The sequence below is a fragment of the Epargyreus clarus genome, unplaced genomic scaffold (genome assembly GCF_041222505.1).
Source record: "Epargyreus clarus isolate Ecla_fem2 unplaced genomic scaffold, WU_Ecla_fem_2.2 ptg000008l, whole genome shotgun sequence".
NCBI lineage: Eukaryota > Metazoa > Arthropoda > Insecta > Lepidoptera > Hesperiidae > Epargyreus > Epargyreus clarus.
Window position 1 is genome coordinate 3,253,312 of NW_027332216.1, and position 16,196 is coordinate 3,269,507.

Consider the following 16,196-nt stretch of genomic DNA (forward strand, 5'->3'; position numbering starts at 1 on the left):
TGCATAGATAAACATTATTCTAAATTTTTTGGGATCGTCGTGTTTATATGTTTTTTTTTTAATATACCAATTTAAATAAAATGACAAACTAAAATAAAGGAATGAATACATAATATAATAAATAATAGTATACTATAATAATAGTGTTCTGGGGCTGCGCATTAAGAATATCCTGTAGCGACTAAAATAATAAATATATTTTTGACACTGTAGCAAAAATAAAGTAATAATATGTGTCCCAAAAACTATTATAGCATGCGCGTACTGCGTGTGGTCAGCTGGAATAGCTGAAAGACTCGAATTTGGCGAGCGCCGTGCGTCTACATTTTATTCCTGTTTTTATAGCGAGAATAAACTTTGCAATAATTTAATACTTTTTGTCTCGCCGTCCTCTGGTTGAAGGTAACCTTCGACGGATTGTATTAACTGAAAAATAGAATATAACCTTTATGGATGATTTAATCTATAACAATAAAGTATTTATTTCATTTCCGATTTTAAGTAGTTAATATTGTGATGTATTTCAGTGAAATCGTGTATTTTGAGATTAAGAAACCATTCCTTAACCTTTTCTATTATAAAATATGTTCTTATTATTACGTCATGGCACATTGTATTTGTAGATATTTTAGTACATTTTTATGAGACTGATATAGCAAACGACCATAGAGTCCACCAAATACCTAGTATGAGATTATTAATATTTACTTACTTTTATTTTATTTTATTTATTTTTATTTTATTTACTCTTGCAATATTTACTTGCCTTGCAATTTCAAAGAGTTTTGCAAGAGTGGCAATAATCATCATCAATTCTCTTGCTCTTAAGGACTAAGCTAGAACCATCTAGAACGTTGTGTAAAAAATTAAAAATGTATTAATTAGTATTAAAAAAATAATAAAAATCTTTCACACACCAAAAAGAACACAGCAATGTTAAAATGCTGCTATGCGGAAGAAATAGGTGTGACGGTGGTGCCATATTATTAATTATGAATGCCTTACAAGAAATCGACCATGTTTAAAACCAAAACAGATGCCTACTACAGAAATCGTAAAATCTATTTCGTTCCATTCCATTCGAATCTTTCGCAATATCTAATCTGTGCTTCATATTCATAGTTGTAGTAAGTTCTTTGATAGGGCATTTCTGTCGGCATAAATCAATCCTATGAAAATATATATAGATTAATTTTATTTGTTAAATCAACTGACTTTGCTTTTATAGGTTCTATTATTTTAAAGTATATTAGTCATATCAGTAGTGTCTATAATCATTAAATACCGTATTTTAGTTCCCGTACTTTATTATTATTTTTAATTATTTGTTTAATCTTGGATGCTCAGTGTCTAAGTTTTCACATTTGCTTAAAATGCTGAAATAGATTTTACCTACAGCTCTTTGCTACACATACATATATACATACATGATCACAAAATTATTATTTAAATATTTGTTCTTTATTAAATTTATTGGAAATGTGTAATAACAAAGTAAGTTTTGACTTTCTATAACAATAGTCACTAGGTAATGATTATGAGCAACATAGGTATAACAGGTATGTCGTAAATATAACTTTGTAGCCGTAGAACACCACAAACATTTGGAACTTAACCACACCTCACCGATTACCGCCAATGTTATGCGTACGTGTACATAACCGCTTTAAATGAATGAAAGCTGTTTACACAAATGTGTAGCATTACCTACGCCACCGGTTCTACGGTATGGCGTCCAGTGTTGGCAGAGCTGCCGTGTTCCCTACAAAATGTGACGTAAGGGCGATAAAGGGGGATTTATGTGGTTAAACAAAGGTCGCGAGGCTGGGCGTGATGAGGCGTTGAGTTGCAGCGATCGAGAGCCCACTGCTAGTCGGTCCGCGACGCACACTGAACGCACCCGTAGCCAGTGGTAAATCGAACGCGCCAAACGCGCTTCGAAATTTGAATCGGTGTTTTACTTTTTTCGTAAACAACCAACTGCGAAGTGATCAAGTGCTTTTTCCAAACGTCTATTGGAGTTTTAAATATTTAAATAAATTTCTGGGTAAGATTTTATTATATTAATTATTTTATTAAATATTTATTTAAGATTTTCTTTATTATATACTAACATAAAATAATTATATAATTTAATGGACTTATAATAATGATGCATTTTTCATTTTGCAAATATCAAGGAAAAATGAATGGGTACTAATATTAAATTGTTGTTCAAAGCAAATAATACAATTTATTATTTTATAAGTTTAACGAGGATGTGTTAAAATAATTACAAGTCGAGTACTGAAAGCTTGCATGTACGACAAACATTTTCCGATGTATGCATAAGTAATGACATTTTTCTATTACATCGCTGACTGCGTAATTAACGATATCGCACAGGTAACTTGGATAACTTTTTGTACAGGTATACCTATTTTACTTACGTACCTGTTATTTACGTAAGTTTCGTTTTGGCATAATAATAATAATAAATCTTTATTTGCTTAAATAAGGTACAGTAAATTAGGTGTAATAAAGAATATGACTTCCACTTATTTAACCTTAAAGGCGTGCAAAATTACAATTTTATAGTCGCTAATTTTAATCCATTATACAAAATACATAGATTAGTAAAGATTACTCACTCTTAACAAGAAAATGTGCCCAGTTTTGAAAATTGAAATAGTTGCGTAAAAAAGTTTTGCCACGTCTCCGTGCTAAAATGTCCCTAAAATATTTCAAATAATAATTTATTTATTGCACGACTCATGATGCGAAGCATGAGAGAGTGCTTTACGATCGAAAAAATTTTTTCGCTTCATTTTGGCGGCTATTTTTATTATTATAGCCTTGATAGTTCACGGAATCAAGATATTTTGCATACTATTGTCGAGATAATTTAATGGAGATTAATTCCATACTTTTTAAAAATTGATTTACTGCAATAGAATTGGAAAAAAACACCAAAATAGGTCAAAAAATTTTCCTGTCCGTCATGTGTGAAACCTGAAAACACTGTAACTTGTGAAAAAATCCATCATTTGAGTTAATTTTTTTTTTAATTCCAATCGACGATTGTAGGTCACTGAATGCGAATGATTAATTAATTCAGTGTCGTTTAATTGCAATTAATAAAAAACGAAAACTACAAGACTGTATATCTATAGATATTATGTACATTTATTCCACCAGGGGCGCTTGTGCAGTACCTTCTTCCTACTACAGCTGTTTTTTCGGCAATTAATTTTGAACGACTTAAGTTTTTTTTTTTTTTTTATATTTCATAATTAAATGAGCATTATGAGTCGTGCACTTTTGGATTTTCCAAACTTTGTTTTATGTAAATTTTGCAGTATTAGTTGTCTATTCGTAAATTTTCTCTAAAAATGTTTTTATTTGGCAAGAAGTCAAAAAAAGAACTTACTCATAAGCCTTTTGTGGCTTCATTCAATTGCAAGGCGGCGAAGTATCTTTACTAATCTATGACAAAATATACAAATTATTACAATCATGAATATCAAAATTTACAAATTACATATGATTACATAGGATAATAATGTTTAATTAATTAGCATTATATTATGGTATTACATTTATGCATGTGGTTACAATACCTACGCTACGTAATTCCAGCGATAAAAATACAATTATATTATATACAATTTAGGGATTTTTAAAAATATTTTGAGTTTAAACTTTTTAAAGCCTTTTCAATGCTTATTTTTGTATATTCAATACCATTATTAAATTTTAGAAAATGATATCGATAAAAGAATAAAAATAATATATCATTTTTTTCTAAAACATGCTATGACGCATGCAAGCAAGTAATTCTAAGCAAGTATTCATTATTTTTCGATGTTCTTCGAATTCCAGTATATTTTGAGCGTGGATATTTTATATTTATTTTGCAAAATAGTTTTTTGTATCATGTTAAAAATCAATCATAATTTTTAAACAAAAAAAAGCGTAATGAAATCGAATTATCGATTTGCGATCCTGGACAGACAACACATACACAAAATTAGATTTATATCTGTGGAAAAAGTCATGGGAAAAGTCTACACTTTTTAAATCTTTAAAATAAGTACAGACTTCCTGAATGTCATAGGCATATAGGTCACCTTCACACAAAACCTAAGTCTAAATTCACCATGTAGATGTGTACCTCCATGGGAACCCGAAACCAACCCTCTTAAATTCCTATCTACCCCCTTTACACTTACACTAACATTGTTGACACACAAAAGCACAACATCCAGAACCTAAACTAAGATACATAATTTAGATTTCCGTGTGCTCACGTTAAGTGTAAGAATGTGGTGACCATTCTACCATTAATACGGCTGGTATACCAACTGTGCAAACAAGCTAGTAGACATGAAAGTACTAAGAAAAAAGTTTAAAGAAAACTTATACGGGACCCTTAGTGGTTCGACCGTGGTGGCCCCACTGTCATACCTATTGCCTAATAACAACAGTGTTAAGCGATGCTGTTCTGGTCTGTATGTGGGAAGTAACGTACCTGTGGTCGGTTATAGACAAGATAGGATTAGAGTACTTACTACACTAGCTTAAGCCTGCCTCAGTTACTACCTATTCTAATCCTACCTGGGGTTGAAAATTGATATCTATGGGACGTAGTTGCCACTTACCATTAGGTGAACTGCATGATAGTTTGGTACTTCTATAATAAAAAAAGGTTTTCGTGTAAGCACTAACAGTTTGGACGATTGTACTATGATCATCGATACGGTTGGTAAATCAGCTGGGTAAACAATCTATGAAATGAGAAAAATTCATGAAATTTTACAGTATGGAAATATAACACAACAAAATCCATATTAAAAGACGATATTACACTCTTCGGGAAGTTTTCAAGGAGGTTGCTATTGACATTTCTTAAATGTTCCTACCATTAAACTTGTTTCAAAAGCTACGACTACTTTAGTGACAAAACAACCAACACGACACGAAACAAAAACAAATCTACGAGTACGTACTTATCTACAAAAACTCACACAATACATTCTAAATGAATAAGGATTTGGAAAGCCAGCCACTAAACGGCCACTAATAAGTCGTTAATCACGCAAATATTTTACGCGTCCACTATTGGAAAGTGGATGCGTGCGTTCCGATCGAGCGATTGGCATTTGTTAGCTGACTTATGTATGCCGTAGCCGTCGCGCCGTGAATGTCACGCTTTATTTCTATTTATTTCTAATTAACTCTACCATCAGTATTGTATTGGTTTTCAAACTTTATTAACTCTGAATCAATAGTATTGATCTACCTATAAATATAAAACTCTAGATAGAAAACCTACTCTGTAATGAGGGAATGTTACGACTATTAGAATTATATGGCAGAGGGAATTCGGGCTTTGAAAATACTCCATTTGCCCGAGCGGTAGTGAAAGGGGTAAGTATAGGGTTTGTGGTATAGTTAATTAGGCGAACCCCATTACTGACAATTAGCAATACAATGATGCTAATATAATGCAAATCTTGATCCAAGCTAAAATCAATGCAAATGTGAGGCGCTAAACTGAAAATGTAGGCACAAAAGTCTCTTCCGATAAAGTTAGCAAATCGAAACATTAGTTTTGGTTAATTCCAATTCCATTTATATTCTGACATAAGCATACAAAAACATTAAAATAACAATCAATTAAAAAGCAAACAAAATAAATGCAGACAACCATAACAAACAAAATGAAATACTTGAGCATCATCAAACTATCAGTGTTTTACTACTAGCCACGGTGCTCCTCTCAATATCTAAGCATCAGACAAAAATCCTCTATTCTACATCCCAAAGATCGAGATGCGACTTAGTACAACGAATGCCCTAAAGCACCTAATTATCCTTATTAAAATCTGCAACAATTCCCAGGTGTCCGAGTACGGGGGCGGAGCGCGAGTAGTGTGGGCCATGTCGGCGGGCGACAGGGAGGCGGAGGCGCAGGCCAAGAAGGGCGAAGATGGCGCCGCTAGCGACAGAGACCACCGCGCCGCGGCGGTGCTCAAGAAGAACTGGTGCGTCGGGCTGAGGATCGTGGAACTGGTAAGACTTTAGAACGCATTTTGAAGGTAGAACCGGAAGGTAGAAGCCGGGGTAGAACCCTTTGTGGTTCGACTCCGACAGCACCACTGCCACACCTATTTTTACCTAATAACAGCAGTGTTAAGCGCTGCTGTATTCTGGTTGAAGGGTGTGGTAAAGGAGACATACTTTTCCTTCCAACTTCGTCATCAACGGAAGCAACGCATATGATGCAAAACTTAGATAGGAATTTAAATTTATCGGGGGTTGATTGCAGATGACTACAGACGGCAGTAGCCGCTTACCAGTGTTCTACTTAAATTATAAAAACGACGCTGAAAGATTAATAAATCAACAGTGGCAGAAGACAGAAGCACTTATTTTAAATCCATGATGAACATAAAAAAATGTGAGGTAGAATTAGCTTGGTACTACGGCTGCTAGCAGAGTAGATAAATGTATTTAATACATCAACAAAGTTCCCACATCAACATATTTTTCAAACCAGAAAACAGTAGAGTGAAAATTACAATTGCTTATGTCGAAGGGGGATTTACCACCCTCAAAGTTATACATGGCCGTTGAAGGCGACAATAATTAAATAATTAAACACGATTGAATAATTAATGCTGCGTGTTCCAAACGGTGTAGGGAACAAATTAAAGTTATTATAGTAAACATTTACACAGAAAATATTGGTATAATAGTACAAAACTATTAAATACTGGTTTTGTCATAGGGTACCCGCTAAGCACTTATTTTAGATATTTATATTCTATCAATCATCAATAATAATTTTATTAGCATTAGCAATTATCTCAATCACTATAAGTATTACTTATTTCTAGGAAAAGAGAGTAATAATGTCTTGACAAAGTATTCGAAAAAGTAGTCGCCCCATTTTTCGAAATTGTATCTTAATGATAACTTAAACATTTTAATTGAAACGAATATAATGGTAAAATCTTCATTAGCTTTCTAACAAAAAAGCGTGTTAAGGAGACAAGTTGTCAAATAAAAGTTTTTTTTTTAATTAGCAAAGTTGCATTTGTCTATTTAGAGCAACAATTTGAACAAAATATATTTAAAGTACGATATATAATTATGTGTTTCTGACTTTCTGAGTTGTAATGAGATTCTTCGAAGGCACATGCAAAGTAATGACTCTATTTCCTACAATTAGAATCGTAGCGGATAACTTAAATTGAACAACACAATTGAACGATATTACGAAGGAAGTTAATTTTGCTGCTATATGCTATAAGGGTTTCGATAATGATGAATAATTCCAAAACGATCCGTCCGTCGTATTGATTGCTTACAATTATTAATTGATTGACGTTACCTGTAATAACCATATTATTAGCTTCATCCTAAACGTTCTTTTATTTAAATGTCTATTAAGTACCCAGTAAATTAAAGTGTTATATTTGATGCTTCTGAATATTAAGTACTTAATGTACAATTATGAACGTAAACGCAAGAATGTATGTTTTATTTATTACATTCAAATCAATCCATTTTTCATAATTTTATACCAATGCAATGCTATTTTACAGATTCATTGATGATTATATTATATTATTGATGATTATGAGCCCTAATTATATTAATTTCGATGGTGATATTGCTTGTTTATCACTTTGTATATTTAAGAGAATCTGCACATAAATAACATAATTATAACATAGTGATGAAATATAATTTATAATATGTACAAGTTATAAATAAGATTATAAGGTACAGGTGAATTAGACATTGACATTTCAGTAATAAGTAACCAAACAGTAGCAAAAGTGGAGTTAGCAAACATTAATATTTCGTATCAGACACGATTAAGTATATCGATGCACAAATATTGATTACAGTCACAAATGCAGGTGACATTCAAGCGTTGAAACGTGAGAATGGGCAAGTGACAGCACTGGTAGTTCAGTGGTACATGACGTCCTTGATACACAAAGCTACCTTGTGTCTTCATTTAAACTTCACAAAGGCCATTGTGAGACGATTCGTTCAAGACTTTTTGTGTTTCGATTCGAAACGTTCAGAAGAACATTGGAAATGATTATGCAAGTACCTGAAGTATTATTCTAAGAATATCATGAAAAATCTAAAGAAAAGATTAATTGCATAAATAAGCCTTACAAATTTTATAAGGTGACTAAAACTGAAAAAGTTGTTTTAAAGCTATAAAAACTACTAAAAATACTTACGCCATCTGGTTAGTAAGAGCGTTATTAAAATTTAAAAGTGGTAGAGCTCGTAAAAATTAAACCCGATCAAAGACAAGAGAACGTGAAAGCGAAAGCCAGTAGTCATTAGGAAAACGCCACTACATCGGGAAACCATTTACTTGTGGTGTTTACGAATATTCAAAAGGAGAAAACGATTGACAGATTGACGCTTTCACTTGGATATAATCTGCGGTAACATCCTTTTACTAGATCAGTTTTATTATTTTCTGTTACATGCTCCATTGTTCAATTTGCCAGTCTCAAAATGGTGGAATTAGATCGCAGTTTAACAATTCTTGTGACAAAAACTCGCCAATCGCCGTACAATATAAAGTTTTTTGACGTTTTTTGAGCACCTTCATAAGAAATTGTAATTTGTAAAGTACGCATTGTAACAATTTCATTTCGGTACAGTTGTAATGATACGACAAAGAAAAAGTTGGTGCACGCGAATGACAATAACCATTATCATTATGGCAAATTAATGATATGTTTGTATTTAGGTTGAAATGGTGATTATAACTGGATCGCACATTCTACATGGTTGTTTTAAGTCAACACTTTATTACTTGTTAAGCCAGTGGTTATTGAGACAGTACTTAGTTTTTTTTACATCAAATCTTATATCTCATTACCGATTGTTAATGTGACATCAAAATAACTTATTCTGTAATTACTCGCTAAAATGTTAATTGTTATCTTGTCAATGCGTTATTTGAACGCAAGGAAACCTCGATTAAAATAATCTAACTTCATACTTTAAGTAATGAAGTTCTTAACTGATTCATATATTATAGGGTCTCTCTATGGTCTGATATCTTCATAATTTGTTAGACTTTGATAAAGTCCCGTATTTTTACAATAATTTCTACAAGCAATTGAGAACTTCCGTACTCTATATTTATCACATTATTTTAAGAACCTATTGTTGTCATTATTGTTTCTTTTTCCTTTGTTAATGTTACTGTTCCTATTTCTAGATTCTAGCCGTGATCGCCGTCGGTCTTGTCGTTGGCGCCCTGTATTACATGCCTCAGGTCGTGGCTTCCAGCCACCGACACATCGCTCTCATCTACTCTTCCTTCTCGAGTAAGTACCAACTAAAGTGAAAGTAAGCAAATTAAAAGTTAAGCTACATTCTATGAAAAGTAAAGCAAATAGAATTTTAGAACACTTTAAATAGTTGGAAGCCTAATAGCGTAATTTGTGAAGACATAAAACAAAATAAACAGCAATTTCGTAAGTAAATATTAAACGCGTGGAAACCAAATATTAGAGTTATAATGATACTACGGAATTAGTAGTAACTACTCATTCGGTTCTGAATAAGGAACAATCGATAGTTATTTCACGGTTTAAATACAGTTTGGCAATCCTAAAGACCCGTGGTCAGTGAAATACTAAAGTAATTGCTTTGTTACATAAATAATAATAAAGACTGTCGTTTAAATAAACCAAGATTATGGAATCTGTAGTCACTGATGTGTATAAGGTACTATATCTATTTACACAATTGAAAACCATGACCTGATTGTCGCAACGAATTTGTTCTAATCCTTCAATTTGCAGGCAATTTTATTGTTAAAAATCGATTTCGAACATTTAATACCGATTAACGGCCATCGTTTAATAATCTGTTGAAATTAGCGAAGAAGATATAATAAAAAGGCAAGAATTACAAAAATAAAAAATATAGTTACCCTTGAACAAGAGATATAATTTAAAATTTGCAAAGTATTACAAAACGTCGTGATTTTATAGCATAATTTGTACTTTACAAGACCATTTAAGATTAATTTTAAGAGTTCATTTGTTATGGCTGGTGTTACTAATTAACATTTAATTTAGCGTCACCTCATTGTCCCTGAGTCTTTTTGGAACAATTGGAAAGACGTCGTCATTTTGTTTTTAGTTTCTTCAACCTTCCTGTCTTCCCATTGTCATTGAGTTTGAAGACAGTTTCAAGGACACCATGATTTGTTCTATTATTGTAACGTTTACAATTATATCAGTATTAATTATATAATCTACCATTATTTATATACTTCAATATTTATTGTTATCAACTTTACTTCTCTTTAGTAATGGAAGTCCGCCAATTTAACGGTTAATTATAAGATTAAATTCCTAAATTAAAGTCAAATATTAGAAATTAGCCACTTGCTTAAACGGTGAAGGAAAACATCGTGAGGAAACCTGCATACCTGAGAGACTTATAAAAAAAAATCTCAAAGGTATGTGAAGTCTACCAATACGCACATGGCCAGCGCGGTGGACTATGGCCTAATCCTTCTCATTCTGAAAGGAGACCCGTGCCCAGCAGTGGGACAGTAATGGGTTGATGATGATGAAAGTCAAATATAAATTTTGCCTCCAATCATCAAAGTTATGATACCTATATTGCAATGTCGTCGAAACTTTACGCAATGCCAATTTAAAATCAGTTTCACTTCTTCATTAACTGGAAAATTGGTTACATTGAACTTTGTGTGTGAAAGTGAAAAGTATTAACTTGATTTATGATATAATTGTATTAAGAGTATTTTGCGGGAATGCAATTTAATTATTAAAAGGTACACAATTATTTTAGTCTCGTGAGAAAAGTATATAATAACTATACATTAAGAAAGCTTGAATGTAATTTGTCCCAACTTAATGAATGCTTCGACGAAGCTAAAAGTTAATCTCTTTAATTTGACGCTTCACATAATTTTAAGTAAAAATAAATAGCATCTGTAGAAAAGTAAACAGTATAACACGTACAAATGAATCTACATATATACAGAATAGTACTGAAAGAAGTTGAATTTCTTGTGTTTATGTATTTTTAAGTATCTTCGAGAAATTCGAAAATTCGACACAAGACATTCGATAAAGTACTTTGAACGATTTGTTTATATCTGGTTAAATTCAATTAAGTTCATCTTTTTATCTATCCCTCTATATACATTTATAATTATAACCATCCACGTACTTTTCATTTTTTTTCTTAATATAAACCATTTGAGTAAATCATGAGTTAATGAAAAAAAAGTAATGATCATTATTTTTTGTCCAGGCTTCATCATCATCACGGGTGTGCTCATCATCGCCAGGTTGCTGGGTGAATCAGCAGGATGGAAGACTTCTCTAATGTTCTCCGTTTTGGGTTTCATTATGTTTACCGCCGCCGCTGGCATCATCTTCTATGGTAAGTTTAATCTCATTTTTATATTTACTTCTTATTTGTCCTTTATTTCTTTTACAGATTTTCGTGATAATCCATTATGGCCTAAGAAATATCAAATTTATATTTATGATTAAGAGCTATATTGCCCTTAACTACACACTCATGTGCAATGCCAGATATTATTTTATATCATTACACGCTTTATATTCGCTTCACTTGTATGTTTGTCAGTGAGTAACTCAGTTTTTCAGTAGAAAGAGATCAACATACATCCTTATCTTACCCTGCTTGTATGAAATAATGAAATAGAATACCGAAAGCATTTTCAGTTGATATTACTCGTATTATAAAAGCGTGTTTTTTAGTTTTTTGAACTATATTTATTTTTAATTTTACTTTATAATGCCCATAACTAAGATTTTAAGACTGTTAATTTGTTTAAATTTAAAATTTTCCATTTGTTATTTTTTTATAACGTAATATAATATGAATATAATGTGAAAACAAGTTCGACGTCATCATAAAGTTATTCTCTTTAGATGTCTAATAATATTTGCACTACTTCAATAACAAAGAACAAAATACTACATCGTAGGTATGTACTTATATTTTGTCATAATTTTGTCTGGTATTGGTTTGAATAGTTAAGTCTCAATTTGTTTTTCTATAACCACTAATCATCTGCAAGCACGTTCGTTAATCGCACTGCTATTTTTAATATAAAACAAAAATATTTTATTCTTATTTGTCTTGTATCAAATTGTTATATTGCGTTAAAACTCTATATTGTTGCGTCTGTCTACATAACTATTTTTTACAACTAACTATATACATAATACGCACTTTGTATAAGACATTGCGTAAAATAACCAATCAATCAAGCCATCAAGCTGCCAGCTACTCAATTAGCCGTGACCGCTGAATACTGGTCCTTCAATACATCATTGTGGCGTAATTATCACGTTTAGCTCGTATCTGCGGTGATTACAGTGGTATGTGTCGGTAACGTAATACGCGTACTGTAATACTAGTATTAGGTATATACTACTAGAAGGCCCACGAAGGCATTTTTCTGATATAAAAAATATAATATAATCATCTGTCTATCCTATCTTTTATGCTGGAATTAACCATACAGACAAAATTTTAAAGAAATTGGCAATCAGCGATTTCTGATATTAACATATTATATTAAAATTAGAGTAGATAATTTGGTTACTCTTCCCATTCCTACGTTCTAGTAGTTAAACTTGAGGGCGGTTAACTACGCGAATAGACGCTATTCCGGCTTTCCCAATTTAATACCTAATATGTAAATTGTAATAGGGATGGTGATCTGAGATAGATTTTTGGATAATCGATTCTTTGAGCGTCGATATTGTGTGAACATATTTATCACATTTGAATCGATTCAAGAATCGATCTTTTTCGGAAAGAATGGCCATCCCTAAATTGTAACAGATGCTAGCTGCACGGTAAGCCGCCCACGCCGTTAACCGCTGGTGCGTAGTTTTTTTTTTAATTAATTTTAAGGATTTAAATAGGAGTTTCATTCCTATTCTCATGGGAAAAAGGTGTAAAAACTTATATAGAACACTGTTATTTACAATATTGTATTATAGTCAATCCACAAACTACTTTTCGAGTTGTGCAAACACTATGGCGAACACATAGATTTTTTTTAGTAATTACAACTTAATAAGTCAATCAGCCATAAACTAAGCCCATGTTTACTATTCCGGTATGTCAGCTAACATTAGATGGCGTAAGCGTATTTGCGACTACATTCCATTAAAATCTACCGTAATACATCTTTAATATGCGCAGTACAAACTGTTTGCTTACTTTACTGTAAATAGTGTGGACGGGGATTTGAAGCCGCGTGCCACTTCCGTTTCTAAGTCAGTGTTGCTATATTTTAATTTAAATTGGAAAAAATGACAAGTTGATTACCAAAATAAGGCCATTCACAAACGTAACATATTTGATGCATCTATGAACATTACTTAACACTTTAATTTGTTGACGCAAAAGTATTTCTAGTAGTTAACTTATACTGTATTTTAGTTGTCAGTTACTTTCTTATTGTATTTCATACCAGCTGACCCGGCAAGCTTTGTACCGCCTCAAAATCTATTTATCAAATATATTTATTACAAAATATAGCCTATATTACTCGTGGATAATGTAGCTTTCGAATGGTGAAATAATTTTTAAAATCGGTCCAGTAGTTTTTGAGCCTATTCATTACAATCAAACAAATAAACAAAGTTTTCTTCTTTATAATATTAGTATAGATATATTGTTAATCAATCGCATAAACGTTTTTATTATTTCTTCATTTTCCCTCAACATTAAAATTAAAGTAAAATATTATTTGTTTCCAGACTGGCACAGGTCTTACTACGTGAACATTCGCCCGAATAAAGAAGCCTACGACCTCCTCATATCTTCTGGAGTGTTCGCTGTCATTGACGCCGCAGTGTTCCTCGTACACGCAATCATTACTTTCATGAACGAAGCTGACTATTGATCAGTCTAAAAACCGAGACACCGTGTAACCAAACATACGTAATCAAAGATATTATTATTTTGTATCAATAAGTAATTAAATTACAGACTTTTATTTTAATGTAAGAATGTAACATGCATATATCATTTTTATTTACTCCAAAGTATTATTTTTAGCATATTTTGTGTAGAATATAATATTTTTGTGTTAGATCTAATAGTTGTGTAAAAGTAATGGTTGTCCTGGAGTGTAGCTATTGGGATTGTTTAATATTATTTTAATTAGATAATAATATAAATTAAGTTATTTTAAGTGTTCTTAAAGGTTGTCCTGTGACGCAGCTACGTAAGAGCATTGAGGCAGCTATAATAATAAAATATAACTTTAATATTGAAATCTATTTTCGGCCGAATAAGTGCAAGTTTAGAACATAGAAAGAATCACATAGAATAATACATAATGTTTATACTTTATCATTTTATCAAATCATTACGTAAATGGAAATAAAAAATGCCAAATAAATTCTTGAATACTGAAACATCCTAAAACTTAAAAGAATCATAGTAATAAGTCGAAAATATATTGTATACTATCACAATGAGATATCATTTCACAAGTGCCGACTCTATTATGTTTTTTAGTTAAATATATTTTGCTCTAGGACTTACGAACGAAATAAAACCACCGTTGCTATGACTAACTTATTTTAAGCTATCTACTCAAATTTCAAATTGTGTAAAAAATATCTTGTTTTAACCGTTACGATAATGTAAGCATTACGTAACTGCACTTTGGGTTTGATAATAAAACTAAACCAATTTGTATTATTGGATTCTTTCATTGATATTTTCGTTTAAACTTTGTTGTAATTTTAGTTATTAAGAAGGCGCACATTATGTCTTTATGTTTAAGATTGTTTTTGTATTAAAGGGAGAACCAAAGCAGTAATCAGTATCCGTCCAGTGGTAGATAAGTTTCATAACACTTATAAATTAACTGGTCAGTAACATCCGATTAAGTTTAATGTATGTAATCGTTTCATATATAATTTTCATACTAACAATACTACGTCCTAAAAAAATCTATAATCTATAATCTTAACTAATTACAATTCTGGTTGTAACAATAAAATTCAATCCAAAAATTTCGAGATAATAGAATCTTTCTGTTGACACGCAATTAACTCGTTTCACCTTCTTACTAAATACTTAATTACTGTAGCTTATGTTTTAATGTTTTCTATCCTTCTTAAATTAAAAAGTCTTTTCTTTTGTAGATAATAAGTTAATTTTATTTGATTATTGGAAGAATCAAAATTATCGCGTAAATAATATTTTTCATCATCGTCGTTATTTTATTTAGTTATATAATAATTATTTAGATTAGTTATAAGATATATTTACCGCAAGTGTTGTGAATGTTTGTTGTAACTACTTACAGTTAGAGAGAAAGACGTGTAATTTTTCTATAAAATGTAATTTAATTTTTAGACATAAGTAGATTTGTAATTATACATGTAGAATTTATTTTATTCCATAGTATAACGTTATTTGGCGCTAATGTTACCTTAAATAACCTGCACTGCATTCGGCACAACTTTAAAGGTACCCGCGTCACCTAATTTCAGATTTTTAATAATGTTCGTACGAGTAAATTAATGACATGACATAATTATTGTATACATTGTATCCGCTGTAATTTTATTAAATAAAAATTCTAAATTGCACTGTGATTTTATTATTCATATACCCAAATAGTAATAAAAATTACCAGCAATATAATTTTATAAATTAAATCAAATATCTCATACTAAAACTTGGATAAATAAATTCGAAATCCGTTTGAACAAGACTGATGCAAATATAGAGAATTAGTGTGTGTGTGAGAGAGAGAGAGATAGAGAGGTAGTTATATTTTGCAGTAATAAATCGACGATAACCCTTGTATTCGTATTTACAAAATGTAGCATTGGAGTCATATTTAATGAATATTTAAATATAATAAGTAGATATCTCACCTCCTTGTCATTAAAGGAAGCCATTAAATGGCTTAAACGGCTGACAATTCTGTCAACCATTTAATGGCTGTCATGGTGTAATTTACGCGGAACAATGCCGACATGCGCATTAACGTGGTGCAAAAACACAAAATCGAAATATAGTTTTTAGATCATGACCTAAATGACAAAACTGGTTACATTTTCTTGTTAGGAGTGAGTAATCTTTACTAATCAATGATTTAATAT

General features: G+C 31.4%; 2 protein-coding genes across 3 annotated transcripts in view; one reads left to right on the top strand and one right to left on the bottom strand.

Moving 5' to 3' along the window:
* The window catches only part of Adsl (adenylosuccinate lyase), a 42,540-nt gene that overhangs the window by 25,504 nt on the left and 840 nt on the right, over window positions 1-16,196 (bottom strand). The gene's annotated exons all lie outside the window — the stretch shown is intronic.
* On the top strand, window positions 1,839-15,677 carry LOC140744150 (uncharacterized). Of its 2 annotated transcripts, none has more exons than XM_073075630.1 (5): window positions 1,839-2,047; window positions 5,884-6,054; window positions 9,251-9,359; window positions 11,329-11,460; window positions 13,827-15,677. In XM_073075630.1, the coding sequence occupies exons 2-5, from the start codon at window positions 5,923-5,925 to the stop codon at window positions 13,970-13,972; spliced, it is 519 nt and encodes a 172-aa protein (XP_072931731.1). In that variant the 5' UTR covers window positions 1,839-2,047; window positions 5,884-5,922; the 3' UTR covers window positions 13,973-15,677. The 2 variants fall into 2 exon arrangements, with proteins under 2 accessions (XP_072931731.1, XP_072931729.1); XM_073075628.1 differs by lacking the exon at window positions 1,839-2,047 and adding an exon at window positions 5,250-5,409.

What these genes read in the sequence shown, in the direction of transcription:
- LOC140744150 (XM_073075628.1), top strand. Translation starts at nt 5,329, where the DNA reads ATGTTACGACTATTAGAATTATATGGCAGAGGGAATTCGGGCTTTGAA. An exon ending in CCCGAGCGGTAGTGAAAGGG is followed by an intron (nt 5,410 to 5,883) that starts GTAAGTATAGGG and finishes AACAATTCCCAG; the next exon opens with GTGTCCGAGTACGGGGGCGG. An exon ending in GGCTGAGGATCGTGGAACTG is followed by an intron (nt 6,055 to 9,250) that starts GTAAGACTTTAG and finishes TCCTATTTCTAG; the next exon opens with ATTCTAGCCGTGATCGCCGT.